General features: G+C 40.0%; 1 protein-coding gene across 1 annotated transcript; it reads left to right on the top strand.

Moving 5' to 3' along the window:
• Positions 1 to 1880: 1880 nt before the first annotated feature.
• LOC113669448 (protein mono-ADP-ribosyltransferase PARP14-like) lies at positions 1881 to 17747 on the top strand. Its single transcript, XM_089206987.1, has 9 exons — positions 1881 to 1999; positions 2360 to 2441; positions 6581 to 7888; positions 8299 to 8529; positions 8863 to 10604; positions 12049 to 12222; positions 13553 to 15650; positions 15920 to 16234; positions 16752 to 17747. The coding sequence occupies exons 2-9, from the start codon at positions 2417 to 2419 to the stop codon at positions 17027 to 17029; spliced, it is 6171 nt and encodes a 2056-aa protein (XP_089063113.1). The 5' UTR covers positions 1881 to 1999; positions 2360 to 2416; the 3' UTR covers positions 17030 to 17747.
• Positions 17748 to 17948: the final 201 nt, after the last annotated feature.

Raw genomic sequence — 17948 nt, 5'->3', positions numbered from 1 at the left:
AAATCAGTTATTATCGAAAGGTTCACGGAACAAGCTTTGCTAAAATGTCAATAACTTAACTTTTAAGGTAAGAATATTTAAAAGTTACATTAGGAGTCTTGAGAGAGTAAACAGAGTAAACGACAATAGAATATTCCTCTCTTGGTTTTTCATCGTTTTTCATCATTTCAGAAATGTCTCAAAAGAGCGGCTGTGAAGACGGCCAGTGTGACAAGACTTTGCAAGAACTGCAGTTAAATTAAAAATGCCACATTCGTATTTACAAACTATCTCACACGACAGCTTTTTGGTGAGCCTCGACTCTGTGTATTTCGTTAGCTTCCAGGCGTACTCGACTTTATGTAGTAATAAATTGTGCGGTGTTCCTGATATTGTGTTTGACTTTCAGATGATCTTTTCTCGGGACGGTCATCCAAACACCAAAAGCATGTCGCTTGCTAAGCCGCAAAATGTTCAAGAAAACAACGCTATCCACATTAACAAAAGGGGTTGTGCAATTCACACACAAGTATAGATTCCTACAAGTCAGGTCTTTAGAGCAACAGCGAAAAGAGTCACCCGCAAAGAAGCCCCTTGTGGCACATGATTTCAGGCCAGATCCGCAAATGAGGACAAAATAAAAATATAACTCGCTGGCCCCACAAAGATCGCTGTTAAAAGAGGTACTTCGAAAAGGTCTCGCAGACGCCTTCACAATTCAAAAGATTGAACACAAAGATGTTGTTAAGCTCTCTGAAACACAGCTCATCAATCTCAAGAGATTCGCCAAATTTACTGACGTTAAGTTGTTGATCACGTGTGCAGGTGTCATTCTTGCCAAGCGTAAACACAGTGGCGTGACAGAGACACTCAGCAAAATTTCGCAAAGTATGAAGGAAATATTCAAAGTTAGTAGAGCCGACTAGGGGGTAAAATCGCTCGGTAAGTCACTAAAAGCCCATTCAGAAAAATCACTGGGTGGCCTTAGGAATATCATCTGTCCATGAAAGTTTCAGTTTAAAGCACCTCATTTTCTTTGTGGGATACTAAGAATTTAGGAATTTTTACAAACTACAGGCCCATTTGTTTTTACCATCTAGATGCATTGTACTGTCTATCGATATCCATTTCCACACGATTATCAGAACTTTTTTCTTCTTCTTTGACTGGTTACCAATCCTATCTCTATACTTCTGCTAATGCTTGTAAGCCTAGCAACAGCGCTTCTGACAAACTGGGAACCAACGCATCGCAATCAAGTCGAAATGACGTCACAGGACACAGCAAATCTGTGCCAATCATCTTTCGAGTTCCGGGATGTGTCCGAAATATTCCATCGATCCATTAATTTAAGGTCTCTGTGTTCAATAAATTCTTTCCGGATATTAAGTTCGGGCTTAAACTTTCAAATATAAAAAGCCTCAAATGAACAGGATCGTTTTCTCTTTTTTCTAAATCGTATAAGAAAACGACAATTATTTTAGGTAACAATCTTGGTTCGACCGGCGAAACATTTCCTGCGCGAGCTCTTCAAAACATCTTCTTCGACTAATTAAAACCTGTTCATGCAACAAAAATGACGTAATCCCAACTATAATGATAAGTAAACGTTTAATCGTTTTTCTCGCGATGCATGCCTATGTTTATTTCAGATCACGCAGTACATAGGTTTGGCTACCACAATGCCAGTTCTCGTCTTGTGATGATGTTACCCATTTCGCTCACATCTAATTAATTTCCTGTTTATAAGAAAGTGAAATTTGATTGTGCTGTTTTGTCAGTCTCTGTGTCTTAAAAAACAAATTGCTGAAAATAACTGGATTCACACGAAACACCCGGAAAGGAAAGTCTTAATTTGGCTTCCCCCCAAGCCTCTTTAACCCCTAACGGTTCCCAAGAAAGCCGGAAGTACGGTTTCATGCAAATTAAAAGTGCAATGCATACGAATGAGTTATTTTATGACAGCGTTTCTGTCGGGAAAGGAAGAGGAATCCTCGCTTGAAAACTGTAAAGATTGACGGTGAGTTTTCTGGATTCCTTGTAAATCATCTTGTTGTAATAATTTCTCACAATTTTCAGGGATTTATCAACTAACTGAAGTTCTCGCGAGCTGAACAATTTTCTGGCTTTGTCCTAGAAAATGCAAGGAATTAATTCTCCTCAAAAGCCCTCAAAAATGATGTACGACTGCTAGTGTTAACTACTTGATAAAAAGACAAAATCTTCTACAGCTTTAGAGATGAAGCTGCCTTCCGTGATTCATAGCAAACTTAAGATATTTGTGATTGAAACTGCATCATACTCTTACTTTCTACTGTTTTCATTTTCATTGTAGTCTTTGAGTAAGAAGCTACAAAGGTCTCTCTTTTTTCTATTTCAGCATTCGCCAATTCCTCAAGTCATCAAGGTCAAGTTTCAAGCTCGTGCCTCATCAACAATGGCTGACGAAGACTCATATTACGGTAAGGATGCTTCATTGCAATTTGCAATAAATGTAAATTCAAAACAAACCGATAATATTCCTGTGTACTTATACCAGCGTTTGCACTTGTGATTGTTTGACAGTAGATTTTGTACCTCTTGTTTTAGGTATAAGATTTCTTATAAATGGATTTAGAACGTAATCTTGCGTTAAAGCGACCGATCGAGACATTTTTAGCTCGCATATCGTAGAAGTTGTATTTACGCACCACTGCACTAGGGCTTGTGATCATGACTTCGCACATTTATCGAACTCTTGTGATAATTTTAGTTCAAGAAATAACGTGAAAGAACAATTGTTGCTTATTGCCTCAATGTGCGTGATTTGACAAATTTGCTAAAAATTAAGCACAGCAATCTCGAAGGGTCGAAGCATCCGGAGGCAATTGTTTGCAATTTGACGAAGACTCATATTACGGTAAGGATGCTTCATTGCAATTTGCAATGAATGTAAATTCAAAACAAACCGATAATATTCTTGTGTACTTATACGAGCGTTTGCACTCGTGATTGTTTGACAGAAGATTTTGTACCTCTTCTTTTAGGTATAAGATTGGTAAAATTTCCGCACAGCCCCATACTACATTATGCATTCAGTTCTTGGAGAGAGAAACAATGCAAAAACAATACATTGCCTTGGGAAAACAGATTTGTTTTACAATAGGATGGGAATGTGCGGAAATTTTACCATAAGATTTCTTATAAATGGATTTAGAACGTAATCTTGCGTTAAAGCGACCGATCGAGACATTTTTAGCTCGCATATCGTAGAAGTTGTATTTACGCACCACTGCACTAGGGCTTGTGATCATGACTTCGCACATTTATCGAACTCTTGTGATAATTTTAGTTCAAGAAATAACGTGAAAGAACAATTGTTGCTTATTGCCTCAATGTGCGCGATTTGACAAATTTGCTAAAAATTAAGCACAGCAATCTCGAAGGGTCGAAGCATCCGGAGGCAATTGTTTGCAATTTGACGAAGACTCATATTACGGTAAGGATGCTTCATTGCAATTTGCAATGAATGTAAATTCAAAACAAACCGATAATATTCTTGTGTACTTATACGAGCGTTTGCACTCGTGATTGTTTGACAGAAGATTTTGTACCTCTTCTTTTAGGTATAAGATTGGTAAAATTTCCGCACAGCCCCATACTACATTATGCATTCAGTTCTTGGAGAGAGAAACAATGCAAAAACAATACATTGCCTTGGGAAAACAGATTTGTTTTACAATAGGATGGGAATGTGCGGAAATTTTACCATAAGATTTCTTATAAATGGATTTAGAACGTAATCTTGCGTTAAAGCGACCGATTGAGACATTTTTAGCTCGCATATCGTAGAAGTTGTATTTACGCACCACTGCACTAGGGCTTGTGATCATGACTTCGCACATTTATCGAACTCTTGTGATAATTTTAGTTCAAGAAATAACTTGAAAGAACAATTGTTGCTTATTGCCTCAATGTGCGCGATTTGACAAATTTGCTAAAAATTAAGCACAGCAATCTCGAAGGGTCGAAGCATCCGGAGGCAATTGTTTGCACTTGTAAATTTCTGATGCAAGCAAACTCTAAAGAAACAGAGTATCTAAAAACTTCACAATCAAGGAATTACGTCTCTTGAGATGATAGAGTCTTCAAAGTTACTGATTGATAAATCACAATCCGAAAAGCATTTATTTCCTTTACTCATCGGAGGGACATCCCCCATGTTATGTGCTCGACTTAAACCGGAAGTCATAACACGAGTGTAATTATTTTCACCCACTATCAATTCAGCATTTCTAGACAGTCTGTTACACAAACAAATCGATATCAACATCAGGAAAAAAATTTTTCTGTCTGAGCTTGCTTTAATCAGCTAGAAGCAGAAAAAAATTATTTCCCGCAATGGAAAATGTAAAATAGGCGGGAAAAAAATAATTCCATTAAATGAACCGTGTGCTTTCAATAAAAAAAGGCTCGCTAAATATGTCATAAGCATATTATGCATACAAGAGTTATTTCAGTTGGCGTGGGTGGATTAATTGAAACATTGTAAGTGATGTCAACATTTTAACAAAAGGAAAGAGTTCTTACGTGGAAAATGACCAAATTGTCAAATTAACTCACTCACGGGTATTTTCTGGTCGATTGTGTGTGTTGGCGAATAGCTATAACCAAAAATATTGAAGAAATGTAAAATGGTTTCCGTGTTTACATAGCCTGATGTAAACACGCAGGATGTTTGGAGAACACGAGATAAGCGTAGGAAACCACGACGCGAAGCACAATGATATAAAAACAAAATGAACAAGTTTTAAGTACTATATTATAAGATTCATTCCTAATGGCACACTTGATATATTTGAAAAAATGAATGACAGATTTTCTTATTCAGTCATTAGTGGATATTGTTAAAAAACAATTTCATAGTTAAGATGTAGAATATTGTATTAAATTTATATGTTGTTCAACTAATTTGTCAAATGCTAGAGGACAAAAGGTAATGTCTAGCAGAGCAATTTGGTATAAATCACTGGATACAGCACAAAAACAAAAGAGAGCAGAATGCTTTTACTCGCACAATTCTGCACAAAATGAAAAAAGAGCAGAATGGTATATCTCATTGAATACTGAAGAAATAGAAAACCTTTTTTCTGGCAGAGCAGGATGGTATAAAATAGTGGATCCTGCACGCAAAGATAAGATTATATCCCAAGTCCAAGCTAATAAGGAAGCCTGTAGAAACTCAGTTCAACATGATTTAGATCATAAGATCACAGCTTTTCAAAATAAGACTAGGGAAGGTTCATATTTTATAAGCTCTGTTTTTAAAAGAATACTTTACAGAAAAACTTTCATTCAGTTAAAAAAACAAATGTAGAACACTCGGCAAGAGCTATTTACTGAGTTGCATACCCATGATTCCTTTCCGTCTTGGAATGACCTTTCACCTATCGCCTGATGACAACCTTTTTTGAAATAGGTGTATGCCCTTGGCCAGACTTAAGCTTACTATTTCAATATACTAGTCCGACACCTGTAGTATCACTATACTTGATCCCAAGGATCCAGTACCATCCAGGTATCCCAGTTACCCTGCTCACGGGTTCTAGTTTTTTTTCTTTTAAATAACTCAAAAATGAAGAAGACGCATGGAGATGCTGTTTTCTTTATTCAGGCATATCAAGATATCTTCAATCTCTTGATCTCGGAATGAAATGCCCACGAGTTGTTGTGCTCTCTATTTTAATCAAGGGTCGGATAAATTATACTAAAATATTTGAGCATTATACTTTTGAGCGTCACCCTTGAAAATACCATGGCATTAAGCTTACTTGTTTCCTTTACGCTCAGTTCAGTAATTCGTAATGACAGCTTAGTTTTTAAGAGCTCCTCAACCCCGCCCACCATTCCTGTCACTAACAGGTAAAACTTGTTGAGAGTAAAAGGCTTAGTTCAGATCAGAACATTCGAATTCCTAAAGTTCAAACAGGAAAAGCGGGATCACTTTTGACTTTACTCAGGCTAAAGAATTTATCTCTTGTTGAACTGTAAAATCAAGGGATTTTTTCATAAGTTTAGACATTATGCTGGCATTATGTTCGATGCTCTAACTATAGTATCATGCCCCAAATTACACCGGCATAATTTATCTAACCCCACTCGAATCGTTGGTTTTGCTCCTCATAACATCTATTCGTCTCTCTAACGTTAAGATTGTTACGTTGAATTTCTCAGTGTAATGAAACGTTGTATTGTAAGTTCGAAGAGGCATTCCCATAGAAAGTCAGTGGGCGACCCTCACTGTAGCGAGATCGTGTACGGTAATGGCGGAAAAAGCCACAGGGCCATTTGAAACGCAGGGTGGTAAGGAGAAATTTCCAGTGGGGGTGGGGGGAAGGAGGAGGGAAGAAAATCGTAAATTATCAACTTAACTGACTTTTGGGGAAAGAGGAGGGAAGAGAATCCTGTATTATCACCTTCACTGATTTTGGGGCGCTTGTAAATTAGTTGTATTTCTTTTTTTTTTTTTTTGTTAGTTGGCTTTGAGAGGTATAACATGTATAACATGTATGTAGGCCACCATTGGTAAATACTGACTGGTCCCTCACTTTATCATTCACAGACAGCGAAGATGAAGAAGAAGAAGAAAATAAAGAAGAAGAAGGAGAGAAAGAAGAAGAAAAAGAAGGAGAAGAAGAAGAAGAAGAAGGAGAAGAAGAAAAAGAAGGAGAAGAAGAAAAAGAAGGAGAAGAAGAAAAAGAAGGAGAAGAAGAAAAAGAAGGAGAAGAAGAAAAAGAAGAGAAAGACGAGGAAAAAGAAGAAGAAATAGAAGAGGAGAAAGAAGAAGAGAAAGGAGAAGAAAAAGAGGAAGAGGAAAAAGAAGAAAAAGAACAAAAACAACAACAAGGAGAAGAAGGAAATGAAGATCTTGGTTCTTTTAATGTTAGTGACTTTGTTGAAAAAGGGGATGACGGAGTTCGTGAAACAGTTGAGAAGAATGTTGATAAGGTGTTAGGTTTTTCATCTGATGTCGACAAGAACAAGCAAGAAGGGCTGGAGAAGGAAGAGGAAGACCCAGGAGAATTTGAACGAAAATCAAAACAACTGGAAGAGGAATTCAGTTGTTTGCCACCACTTCTTATCAAGAGAGTTCTCTGTCGAGATGACGTGAAAGGAAATCTGGAAAGAGCACGTCAAAACCTACAAGAGTTTCAAGATATGGAGAATCCTGCGGACGTTTTTAAAAGTCCAGCTGAAAGAAAGCCATTGATTACAAAACCTAAAGGAATGGGAGGTGGAGGTCAAGGCGGTCGAGGACCTCCACCAAAACCAAAATCAAAACCGAAACCAAAACCAAAACCAAAACCGAAGCAAAAGGGTAGGGGACACGGTGGGGGACGGGGTGGAAATTTCCAAGAGCAACATCAAATTCCGGGAGATTTTCAGGAGAGCAATCAGTTTTCAGATGCTAAAGATGACTCTCAGTTTATGCAAATACAACCGAACCAACGAAATGGAAGAGGAGGAGATTCTCATGAAAATCAGGAGCATCCAATATCCTTGAAGGAGCTTTTCAGCAGTAAAACCCGCAGTTCTTTAGATGATTCGGATGCAGGGAAGTTCAGACAAAGTAAACCCAGCAAACACAGACAGGGAGACTGCGGTAGGGCACAAAACCGACGTGGTAACAGAGATGCTGGTCAAACTGGGATTAGACAAGCACAGAGCATGTCCAGTGTCGCGGAAGAGGGGCTTGCTGATCAGTCTCAATTTGAAAGAAATAAAATATTCATTCAAGGGCTGAGTGAAAAAACCTCTCGGGACGGACTGGTGAACTTTATCGAGGCAAGGAGTGGCGGGGAAGAGGTTAAGGACGTACAGATTCTGAAGAATGGAAAAGCCTTGGTCACCATGGCTGATGAAATCAAAGGTACGTACCTTTCAATTAAACTTGGAGAGTAAGCAGGAATTTCTTTATCGTACTTCTTTGATCTGTTCGCGAGTTATCAGGGATGAAAGCTCACGCCGGCTCAGTTTCATCCTCTCAGTTTCAAGCAGCGAACTTATCTTCAAATTCTATGAAATTAACTTTTCATCGATTAAACTTGTTGTATGCTTAATTAGTAGCTGAAAAATTAAGATGCTTTATTTTAGGTGTCCCACCATTTAAAGATATGTCGATTTTCTTCTCTAAACTATAAAACTAATGCAGATCAATGTAATCAATTTATTTGGGAACAGTACATATAATTCAATGAGTGTTGTTCCTTTCAGGAAGACTCCAAAAGTGGAGATCACGTAAGACAAACATTTGATGAGAATATGATCTGTTTTCTTTAGATTTCACGAAAATAAAGACCAAATGCGAGGAGAAGCGTCTGGATGATGCAAAGGTTTCCATCGAACAAGTCCCGGTTTGCAAAAGCATCCTTGTCACTGGCTTTTCAGACATTACCCATGATTTTATTGAACTGTACTTTGACAGTCGTGGAAACGGTGGGGGTCCTGTGGAGAAGGTTCACCATGTTCCTGAAAGTAGTCGAGCTGTGGTTGTGTTTCAAGATGCAAAAGGTTTGTAACTCATTGATCTCTAAAATATAAGTATAGTGTAATTCCTTCAGGTACGAATAATCGACATTTGATCCTCCAACATACGTAGCAAATATTGATTGCCCCGATTTAAGACTTGAGCTACACATTAGACTTAAGGAAGGATGAATTAGTATTTAGATCGTGAATTGATCGATTGTTTGATTGATTGATTGATTGATCTACTCCGCCCCAAAAACCCCATCGTCCTTACTCTGTGCGTCTCTCTCTCAAATTAAAGTGTCGTGAAGTGTTGTGAAACGACAAACAACTTCCTCAAGGAAATTCCTGACACCTAGTCGCTTTAATCAATAGATATGGAAAGAGTGTTAACCAGACATGAAGAGAAACCTTATGAGATTGAACAAACCCAGCTGTCAATTAGAGCTTACCGAGAGTTTCTAGAAGACGAAGACGTTGACGGAGCGGAGGATTCCGGTGACTTAGGAGCTACAGCAACCGCGGCCAGTGAATCTCGAGTGAGCCAGAAACCTGATGCCAAAGCACAACAGCTGCACATAGCTGTAGATCCCGATGTTATGGAATACGTCACGTCTACAGGATTCCAAGCTGAACTGAACAATTCACTGTCTGGAAAAAAGAGCGAAATCACCTGGAAACCCAACAGCAAAATTGCTGTAATAGTGTACCGTGGGGAAGATGACAGTGATTCATGGCAATCTGAATGCATTGACCAAGTACAAAATTATCTCGGCAAGTTTGCGAAGTGCGACGTGCAGGTCAACAAGGATTTCTGGGAAGCCGTGGTAGCAAAAGTTCCCAGCATTCGCACCTGCTTGGGAGTTGATCCCCCGCTGATCAAGACTATTCCTGATTCAAATGTTGCTAGGATCATTTCATTAGAAGCAGACGTGAAAAGTAATGAGGAAAAGGTGAAGTCAAAGTTGGAAGAAATCTACCGCGAGGAGACCAGAAAAACTTACTTGAAGAAGAAATTTGCAGATGTTCCCGAGAAGCGCTTAATTTTGCTGAAGAAGATAAAATTTGCCGAGAAACTCCAAGAAAAGAACAAGGAGTTGGAGATCAAGATTAATAGTGAAGGTGAAGAAATATATTTCGAAGGTCCCCAGCCACAGTTTATTGAGGCAACCATGAAGTACCACGAACAAATGAATGACATGGTTGAAAAGGACCTAACTTTATCCGACAGCATCCTGGAAATTTTAAACTCAGATGAGGGGCTTCAGACTGTCAAATGTGAGTTGGAAAGAAACAACGTGGAAGCAGTTTTCGTTATTGAAAAAGACGCCACCATAGTGGGATCATCAGCAGCGCATGCGAACAACGCGGCGGGGCTCGTGAACAAGTTGACGGTGGAAGAGAAAGTTCAAGTGGACGAGAAAAGCAAGCACTTGTTAAAGTCATCTGAATGGCTGAAGTTGTGTGGCGAGGTGAGCCAAACGGCTGTCCGTGTCCGGAGGGACAACTGGAACGATACACACGTAGCTGGGTTTCGTGATGACGTGACCGAAGTAATAAAGAAGTTAAATACCTTTCTTGAAAACAATTGTATTAGGGAAGATCGTTTTGTGTGCACGTCTGATATTATGCGAAGGTATCTCCTTGAGCTTCGTCAAGAAGATCTACACACCATAGAAACTCAACTAAAAGATTTTGTAGTGAGCATTAAAAAGGGAAAAGGAGATGATGATTTTATCATTTCTGGAGACAGAGAGGGTTTGAAACGTGTTAGAGAGAAGTTCGACGCTCTGATGGATTCCACTGAGTTGAAAACCTTTGAAGTGAAACAGCCAGGCCTTCGAAAATACTTTGACGATGGAAAAGGAGATCAGCTGGTGAAAATGGTGGAAAAACAACAAGACTGTGCCATAAAAGTCCAGAAAAGTTTAGGTCGAGGAGGAAGGGACGAGGAGCTGCGCGTCAAATCTGTTTTTGAAGCCTCTACTACTTCAGGCGACAGTGAAGATGATGCGGAGGATGACCACGCTACCACTACTGGAACTGACTCGTCTACCCTGGTAATAGCCCAAAGGTACAGAGTGTCTTGGAAACCTGGAAACATAGGGGAAGAGAAGGTAAGATCGACTCACTGATTTCTTCACACCAGCAGAATATTTTAAGAAAATACCTTACAGGATCTTGTTGGCACATATATGGATTTTAAAGGAAGATATTTTTCGTCTTGTCACGAGCGTGGGACAAAGAAAAAATTTTTGAGTCCCCATGAGGAATCGAACCTCAGACCTTTGGATTCCGCGCTCCGATGCTCTACCACTGAGCCACGGAGATTTCACGGTGAGGGAGGTGTATTACGATAAATGACTCAATAAGCTTAATTAAACTACAAAAAGCTACAGGAAAACAATGCAAGCTGTTCACAAGTGTTTCCATAGAGCAGGAAAACAAGAGACGAACAACACATCTTCATTTCTTAATCACCGTCGTTAGCAATTCTGTGAGAACAGTATCGTTCGCGTACTCGGGAAAAGTAGAGAAAAACTTTCGGTTGAACAAGCCATACATTAGCGTTTCCATGGAGCAGGAAAAAAAATCGACAAAGATCATGTTTTCATGCTATTAGTAATTATCTGGGAATACGCTTGGAAAATGCAGCAATCGCGCGTTTGGAAAAACTATAGAAAAACGTTCTGGAAAACAAGCTATCAGTGGCGTTTTCGTGGAGTAGGAAAACAATCGACGAACTTCTTGTTTTTTTGGCATTTACAGTTTGCAATTCTGCAGGAAAACGCTCGACAAATGCAACGTTCGCGCGCTTGGGAAAATTATAAAATAACGTTCAGGAAAACAAGCTGGACACTAGCGTTTTCATGAAGCAGGAAAACAATCGACAAACATCATGTTTTCATGGCATTCACCGTTAGTTATTCTGTGGGAAAACGCTTGGAAAATGCCGCGTTCGCGCGCACGGGAAAACTATAGAAAAACGTTCAGGTGAACAGGCTATTCATTGGTATTTTCCTGGTGCTGGATAACTTGCGATGAACTTCGTGTTTTTCCTGAGTTTTACTGAGGGTGAACAATGAATTTGCCGCACGTTTTCCGATATCGGAAAATGTCAGTTTAATGTCGAATTTCTCAGTCATTCACCATTTCGGAAAATTAACAGTGAACGCATGTTTTTTTGCCGTGGTTCATATAACACGCTTCCTGCATACTGCTAGGATCAGCAATGTCGATAGCGTTATGTTTGCAGATGGAAACAATAGAGATGGCAGTTTTTGAGCTCCGTAAAGAAATAAAGAAAGATGTTTTTCGTCTGGCCACGAGCATGGGACAAGACGAAAAAAATGTTTCTTTATTTCTTCACCGAACTAAAAAACTTACCATTCCTCTTATATGGATTTCAGTTCTTCACTTAGCTCTCATCTGCTCATAGAGTGTGGTTACATTATTTAACGCCTCTCTAATTAGAAGTGCCAAGTCTGATAACGATTACAGTCAACCATATTGAAGAAGTTCATGAAGCACTGACAATATTTTTTTGGTTTTGTCTTCCAGGCTGACGTACTTGTCAGTTCTCTAGGAGCATGCCATAAAGCAATCATTAACACCGGTGGCGCCAAGTCCAAAATCCCCAACGTTGGTGACATCACTGTCTCAGGTGGTTTTTCCTCGGTCAGTCACGTGATTCTCGCTAACTGTTGTAAGTGGAACAACGGTGAAGGGGAGCCGGTAAGAAACAATGAAAATACATTGAAGAGTACTTATTGTTTAGATTTGATTAAAGCCTAAACGATATCGGATGCCCGACTGGCGAATCCTATCCATTCTCTTGTAGCATACAGCAACTGAAGACTGTTCAGGCTCGATTTGATGTTATTTCCGATGTAGATTATCGTCAAACATTCCGTCATGTCAGACATGGTTTGATGCTACTCTGGTTTAAAGATTTAATGAATGTAACCGAGAAGTTACAATTCATAGACCCAATATTTCGACATTCCTGTCTAATGCCTTCATCAGGGGTGATCTAAACGCTGCAACCAGAGGTCCCTTTATACGCTCACCAATCAGCCGCCTTTTTTCTAACGAGGTGTAAATGGGCGTCAGGAAGTAAGCCGCCATTATCACGATTTAGAGGAGCGTGGACGGAGTTAATATGCCAGGCTTCCAAACAAAGGCGTTGGTGGTAACGCCGATTAGTAATGATAATTTTAGACTTATCGCCCTGAATTGTAGGGTTGGTTAGGCATGTGTGCTCCGATAAAGCTAAATTTTCTTCTTTATAAAAGAAAACCGCTTTTTGATGCTCTTTCAAATGTGTACCAAACTGACGTTTGGTCTGTTCGATACTCGTTATCACAGTCATTGCAAGGAATAGAATAAATAGCGTCGGTTCGTTGTTCTTTCGTAACAGGACCATTCTCTTCGGGAATGATCAATCGTATATGTAACGACACAATTATTGCATAAAGTAACTTTCAGTTTCTGGTATCATTCGAAAATCTTAATCAGAAATTTTGTAGAATGAGTGAGAGCAAAGATCTTACTAGAAAAAAAACAAAATGAGATGTGAAATTTTCACTACCAAGAAAGAATTAATTAGGACTAAAGGTAATTTCCGTGAAGTTATAATTCAAACATCCTCGATCCTGATCCTGATCCTGATGTTCTCTGGTGTGAACATCCTGCATGGCGCCCTCTCAATATCCTCTGAAAAATGTTAACAAAATTCAAGTTTCAGATAACTTTGATCCCCGGAAAACAAATTCCAAGAAAACTAAAAATAGCTTGAAGGGGAGTCAGTTTTTTTTACCTCTTTAAGGTCACTCTTTAAGGAGTGACCAGTCATTTTTTTTTCTCCTCCTATTATCAATCCATTATCAACCGGAAAGGTGACGGGAAGAAGTAAAATATACCAATAAGGGGATATTGCATGACTTAACGCCAAACTTTAAGTGCCAAACTCAAAAGAAATGTACAGAAGACAGTGTGGAGAATTGCTATTGAGATCACATAGGAACGAAAAGATTTTCAACAACTTCTATTTCATCTTTTGTAGACGCTAAGGGCCATCGTTCTAAAGTGTCTGCAAACAGGCGAAATGCTTGGAGCCAACTCCATTTCATTTCCTGTCATTGGGACTGGAAACCTGCGCTTCCCACGCGATGTAGCCTCGAGAATCATGTTGGATGAAACAGTCAATTTCTGCAAAACCAACCCTGGTTCTAATTTACGGGACATCCGATTTGTCGTGTTTGACCAAGATCAAGCATTAACTGCTGCCTTCAAACAAGAGATGGAAAAACTGAAACCCAAGCACATTGGTCACTCTGCCATCACGACATTTACCTTCACTAGCCCTCTTAATGTTGAGGTGGTTAATGGTGATTTGACTCGGGAGACTAGCCCCTCTGGCTTCAAAAATTTTATAAGCAGAATATTCTTTAAAAGGAAGCAAACGGTGGAGACATCGGGTGTAAGCATTGAAGTCTTGCAGGGCGACTTGTCCCAGGAAACTACGGATGCCATAGTGAATATGACAAGTAAAGACTTGAATATGGACAGTGCTGGAAGGTTGAGCCAGACAGTGAAACAGCTAGCCGGGCCACAGGTTGAGACTGAGTTGAAGCAGTTTGGACAGCAATCAGGTGGAACCGCATTGATCACCAGCAGTGGAAATCTCCCTACGCAGAAAATTATTCACTTAATTCCAGACAAGAATAATAAAGACCACCTCCAGCAGTGTGTTGAAAGATGTCTTCGGCTGGCAGAGACACATAGTCTTAGATCCATTTCGATTCCCGCAGTTGGTACTGGTGCATTCCATGTTTCTGCAGTGGACTCGGCCAGCCTGATATTTAAGGCCCTGACAAACTTTAGTGGAAGCTTCCGTAGTGTCCGCAAGGTCAGGATCGTAATCCTCGAGTCTCCAATGCTGTCGGCATTTCAGCAAGAACATCAGAGGCACTCGTTTTCTCCACAAGTAGGTGTGGCTCAGCGCATAACCTTAACTAGCCCGTTCAGTATCGAGGTGATAAATGGTGATTTGACGCAAGAGAACAGCACTGACGCTATCATGAATATCAACAGCACGGACATGAACATGAATAATGCCGGAGACCTAAGCAAAGCCATAGCAAGACAGAGTGGTCCACTTGTGCAACAAGAATGCAACAAATTGGGAAAGCAGCCTCCTGGAACAGCGAAAATGACCAGCGGAGGTAATTTACGAGTACCTCATATTATTCACATAATTCCAGGCTCCTCAGATAAGCAACATCTCCAGCAATGTTTGGAGGAGGGTCTTCGCGTTGCGGACGCCAATAACTTTCAAGCGATCTCAATTCCGTGTGTTGGCACAGGAGGATACGGCTTGCCCGCAGCGGACTCAGCCCAACTGACGTTCAAAGCACTAAACGCATTCGTTGCCCGCTGTAAAAATATTAAAAAAGTAAGAGTGGTCGTGTTCCAGGCCTCTATGATGCAGGAGTTTCTACAAGAGCAGAAGAAACAACTGGTGCGAGGTATTGAAGAAGACAGTGACTCAGAGGATGCAGTAGTCAGGGAAACCCGAAGACGCGGACGTAGGCAGGCACCAGGCCAAAGTAATGAACATTCTGTAATAATTTCTGTGATCGGCAAAGACAAGGTGAGCGTGGGAAAAGCCGTGGAATCTTTGAAGGAAGGTTTCTCTGACGCCTGTACAACGCAAAAAGTCGAAAATGAAATCGTCAGTCAGCTTTCCGATGAGCAGAAAGATATCCTGAGAAAAAAGGCTGAAGACCGTGACGTCAAACTTGAAATTGAGGATGACGTTGATCGCATTGTCGTTCGTGGTGGACCAACCGAAGTTTCTGGAATAGTCGGGGAGATCTGGAAAGAGATCAACGAGAGGACGAAGAAGAAGAAGGACGAAGAACAAGCGAAGTTGGTTTCAAAGAACGTGGAGTGGAGCTATGAAATACGTGGCATAAAACTGGCGTTCGCTCCGGAAGCAAATGCCAAGATTGAGTTGGCCCACAGCAAAGACGAGCACACAGTGCAAGTTTCTCTACGAGGAGACGAGTTTGTTATCGACTTGAAGAGAAACTCTGGACGTGGACAAACGTCTGGTGAACAAATAACACTGACAAGAAAGGTGAAGGGTGCTGATGAAGGTTAGTTGCTATGCATTTCTTTTGAAGAGGATGTTTCGATAAGCTTTAAGAAAGGACTGAGAGCTATTTCATGTCCCAGAGGACGTTTAAGGTAATAAACATTTAACACAGGAAGGGGATATTCAGAAAAGCTGTCCTTAAATGTCTCCACTGAGCTTTCTTGATAATCTTGAATGTGTCTTACCTTGAATATGTTCTTGGATGTTGAAATTTAACTTCAGTCGATGGGTTTTCATTTCAACATTCTAACGTTTTGGTCCTTTCTGTAGGAATTGCTCTGCCAAAGCACTGGACACCAATGCCCAGCCATGACTCCACTGTACATAAAGTACCGCTGCACCCAAGCTCCCCTGAGTATCAGGATGTGGTACGTAAGTTTCAAGCTACAGTCGGTGCGTTAAATATTCAGGGGATTGAACGCGTACAGAATCCTCATCTGTATCAGTCTTACATGGTACGAAAACAGAAAATGGATAAAGATACTGGAAGAAATAGTGAAAGACAGCTGTTTCATGGGACTGATGCTAAAAATATCAACCATATCAACACACAAGGATTCAACAGGAGCTTCTGTGGGGCTCATGGTAAGTCAGTTAAATTTTAAATAGAGGAGAAGTTTTCTCGTCTAGCTACGGGGTGGGATTAAGGAAAAATTTCAAGTACTTGTGAGGAATCGAACCTCAGATCTTCAGATTTCATTTTTCAACGCTATACTATTGAGCTTCAGACTCTACGATGAGCAGGGTTTTCACATGGTTAATATGTGGCACGCCTTCTACATCCTGCAAGGATCATTCATTTCGAAAGCTTCGTGTGTTAAAAAAGATCATTGAAGCAATATTTTAGTGCGATTGCTCTTAACTATAAAAGCCTAATGATGTTTTGGCCACAATTCTATTCATATATTTGTCTACCTGTCCTACCAAGTCACCCAGACGTTGCATGAGCTTAGGCCAAATCACTCTTTGGAGCCAAAAATTGGTAATAAAAGCTGTAATAAGAGAAGAATAATACAGTTGCCTCTCTCCTAACAAATAACTTCACTGAATGTATGATTTTGTTGATATTTTTCCCTACATTGAGCATTCTTTTTTTTTTCAGGCACGGCTTATGGACGTGGTGTTTATTTTGCCAGAGACGCTCAATACTCTGTTGGATACGCTGGGGTTGGTGGTAATGGAGGGCGCCACATGTATCTTGCCAAGGTTCTCGTGGGGCAGTATTGTGTTGGAAATCCTTCAATGGTTGTGCCTCCACCAAAAAACCCATCAAAACCTGAAATTCTTTACGATTCTGTGGTAGATAACCAATCAAGCCCCAGCATCTTTGTTGTTTTCTTTGATAATCAGTGTTATCCTGAATACCTTATAACCTTTTGAAGACCACATGGACCGAAAAAGCTTGAAATGCTTCATAGTTCAACTTAGTTTATCAGCTATATGAATTGCAGAAAATCGTTCTACTTCACAGTGTAGGGAATATCATATAAATGTTGGTTATAGTTTCTCAATAGCATTCTTTACTGTCTCAACTCAAAGCTTATTCTTTATCCTATAGATTGAATGATTATATCCTTGGAGCTAGAGGGTCCTTGTTATGCCAAACAAAGTAAAATCCAGCTGAACGCGTTTTATCACTACAGTGGAGTTACCACTAGCCTACAGGCTACAGTTGTCATTTTTTACGTTTCTCGCGCGAGTGTAGGGAAATGCGAGACGTGCGCGGGGACCACGACATAGTCATGTTCTGCGCCCCACGCGTTCACCTCGCGCTTGCCCCGTTTTCTCTCTTGGAAAAGAAAAGAGTTCTGCTGTTCTCAAAACGGTATTTTCCTTTTTATCGCCAGACAGACAAACAATGTTTTGTTAGATCAATTTTCTACCAAAAATAAAACTGGCGAAAGTAGAGAATTTCGAAAAATATACGTACCTTTTTGAGAAATGACAGTGAGGTCGCTAAAAGATTTACTGAAAAGAAACTTAGAGAAGCATTTATTATTAGTTGGCAGCCAAAAGCTCGGTCAGAAAGTGTGGCATAGTATTACCCACGGGTTTCACGAATAGGTTTATTTACTGAAATAAAATATAGAAGGAAAAATTAACGTGTTAGTTATTTTTCGTCTTCAAGTAGTGGTTCTGTGGCAATATCTTACGTTTTTCGGTATGAACGAGTGAGGGAGAGGAAGTACTACCAGCAGATAAGAACACTCAGACAAGAAACCCCCTATCAAAATTTCTATAATCGCAGTGTAAGTCTTCTGAGTAGAGTAATCCTTGCTTTTGTAGAGAGACCGTGGGA

This window comes from Pocillopora damicornis, chromosome 1 (assembly GCF_964200805.1).
Source record: "Pocillopora damicornis chromosome 1, jaPocDami1.2, whole genome shotgun sequence".
Classification (NCBI taxonomy): domain Eukaryota; kingdom Metazoa; phylum Cnidaria; class Anthozoa; order Scleractinia; family Pocilloporidae; genus Pocillopora; species Pocillopora damicornis.
Note: the sequence above shows the minus strand (reverse complement) of the source record. Positions and strands in the feature narration are given on the sequence as shown.

Bases quoted from the DNA above. Each gene is read 5' to 3' on its own strand.
- LOC113669448 (XM_089206987.1), top strand. From the start codon at position 2,417: ATGGCTGACGAAGACTCATATTACG. The intron at 2,442-6,580 runs GTAAGGATGCTT...TATCATTCACAG, and splicing joins TGACGAAGACTCATATTACG to ACAGCGAAGATGAAGAAGAA. The intron at 10,605-12,048 runs GTAAGATCGACT...TTTGTCTTCCAG, and splicing joins GAAACATAGGGGAAGAGAAG to GCTGACGTACTTGTCAGTTC.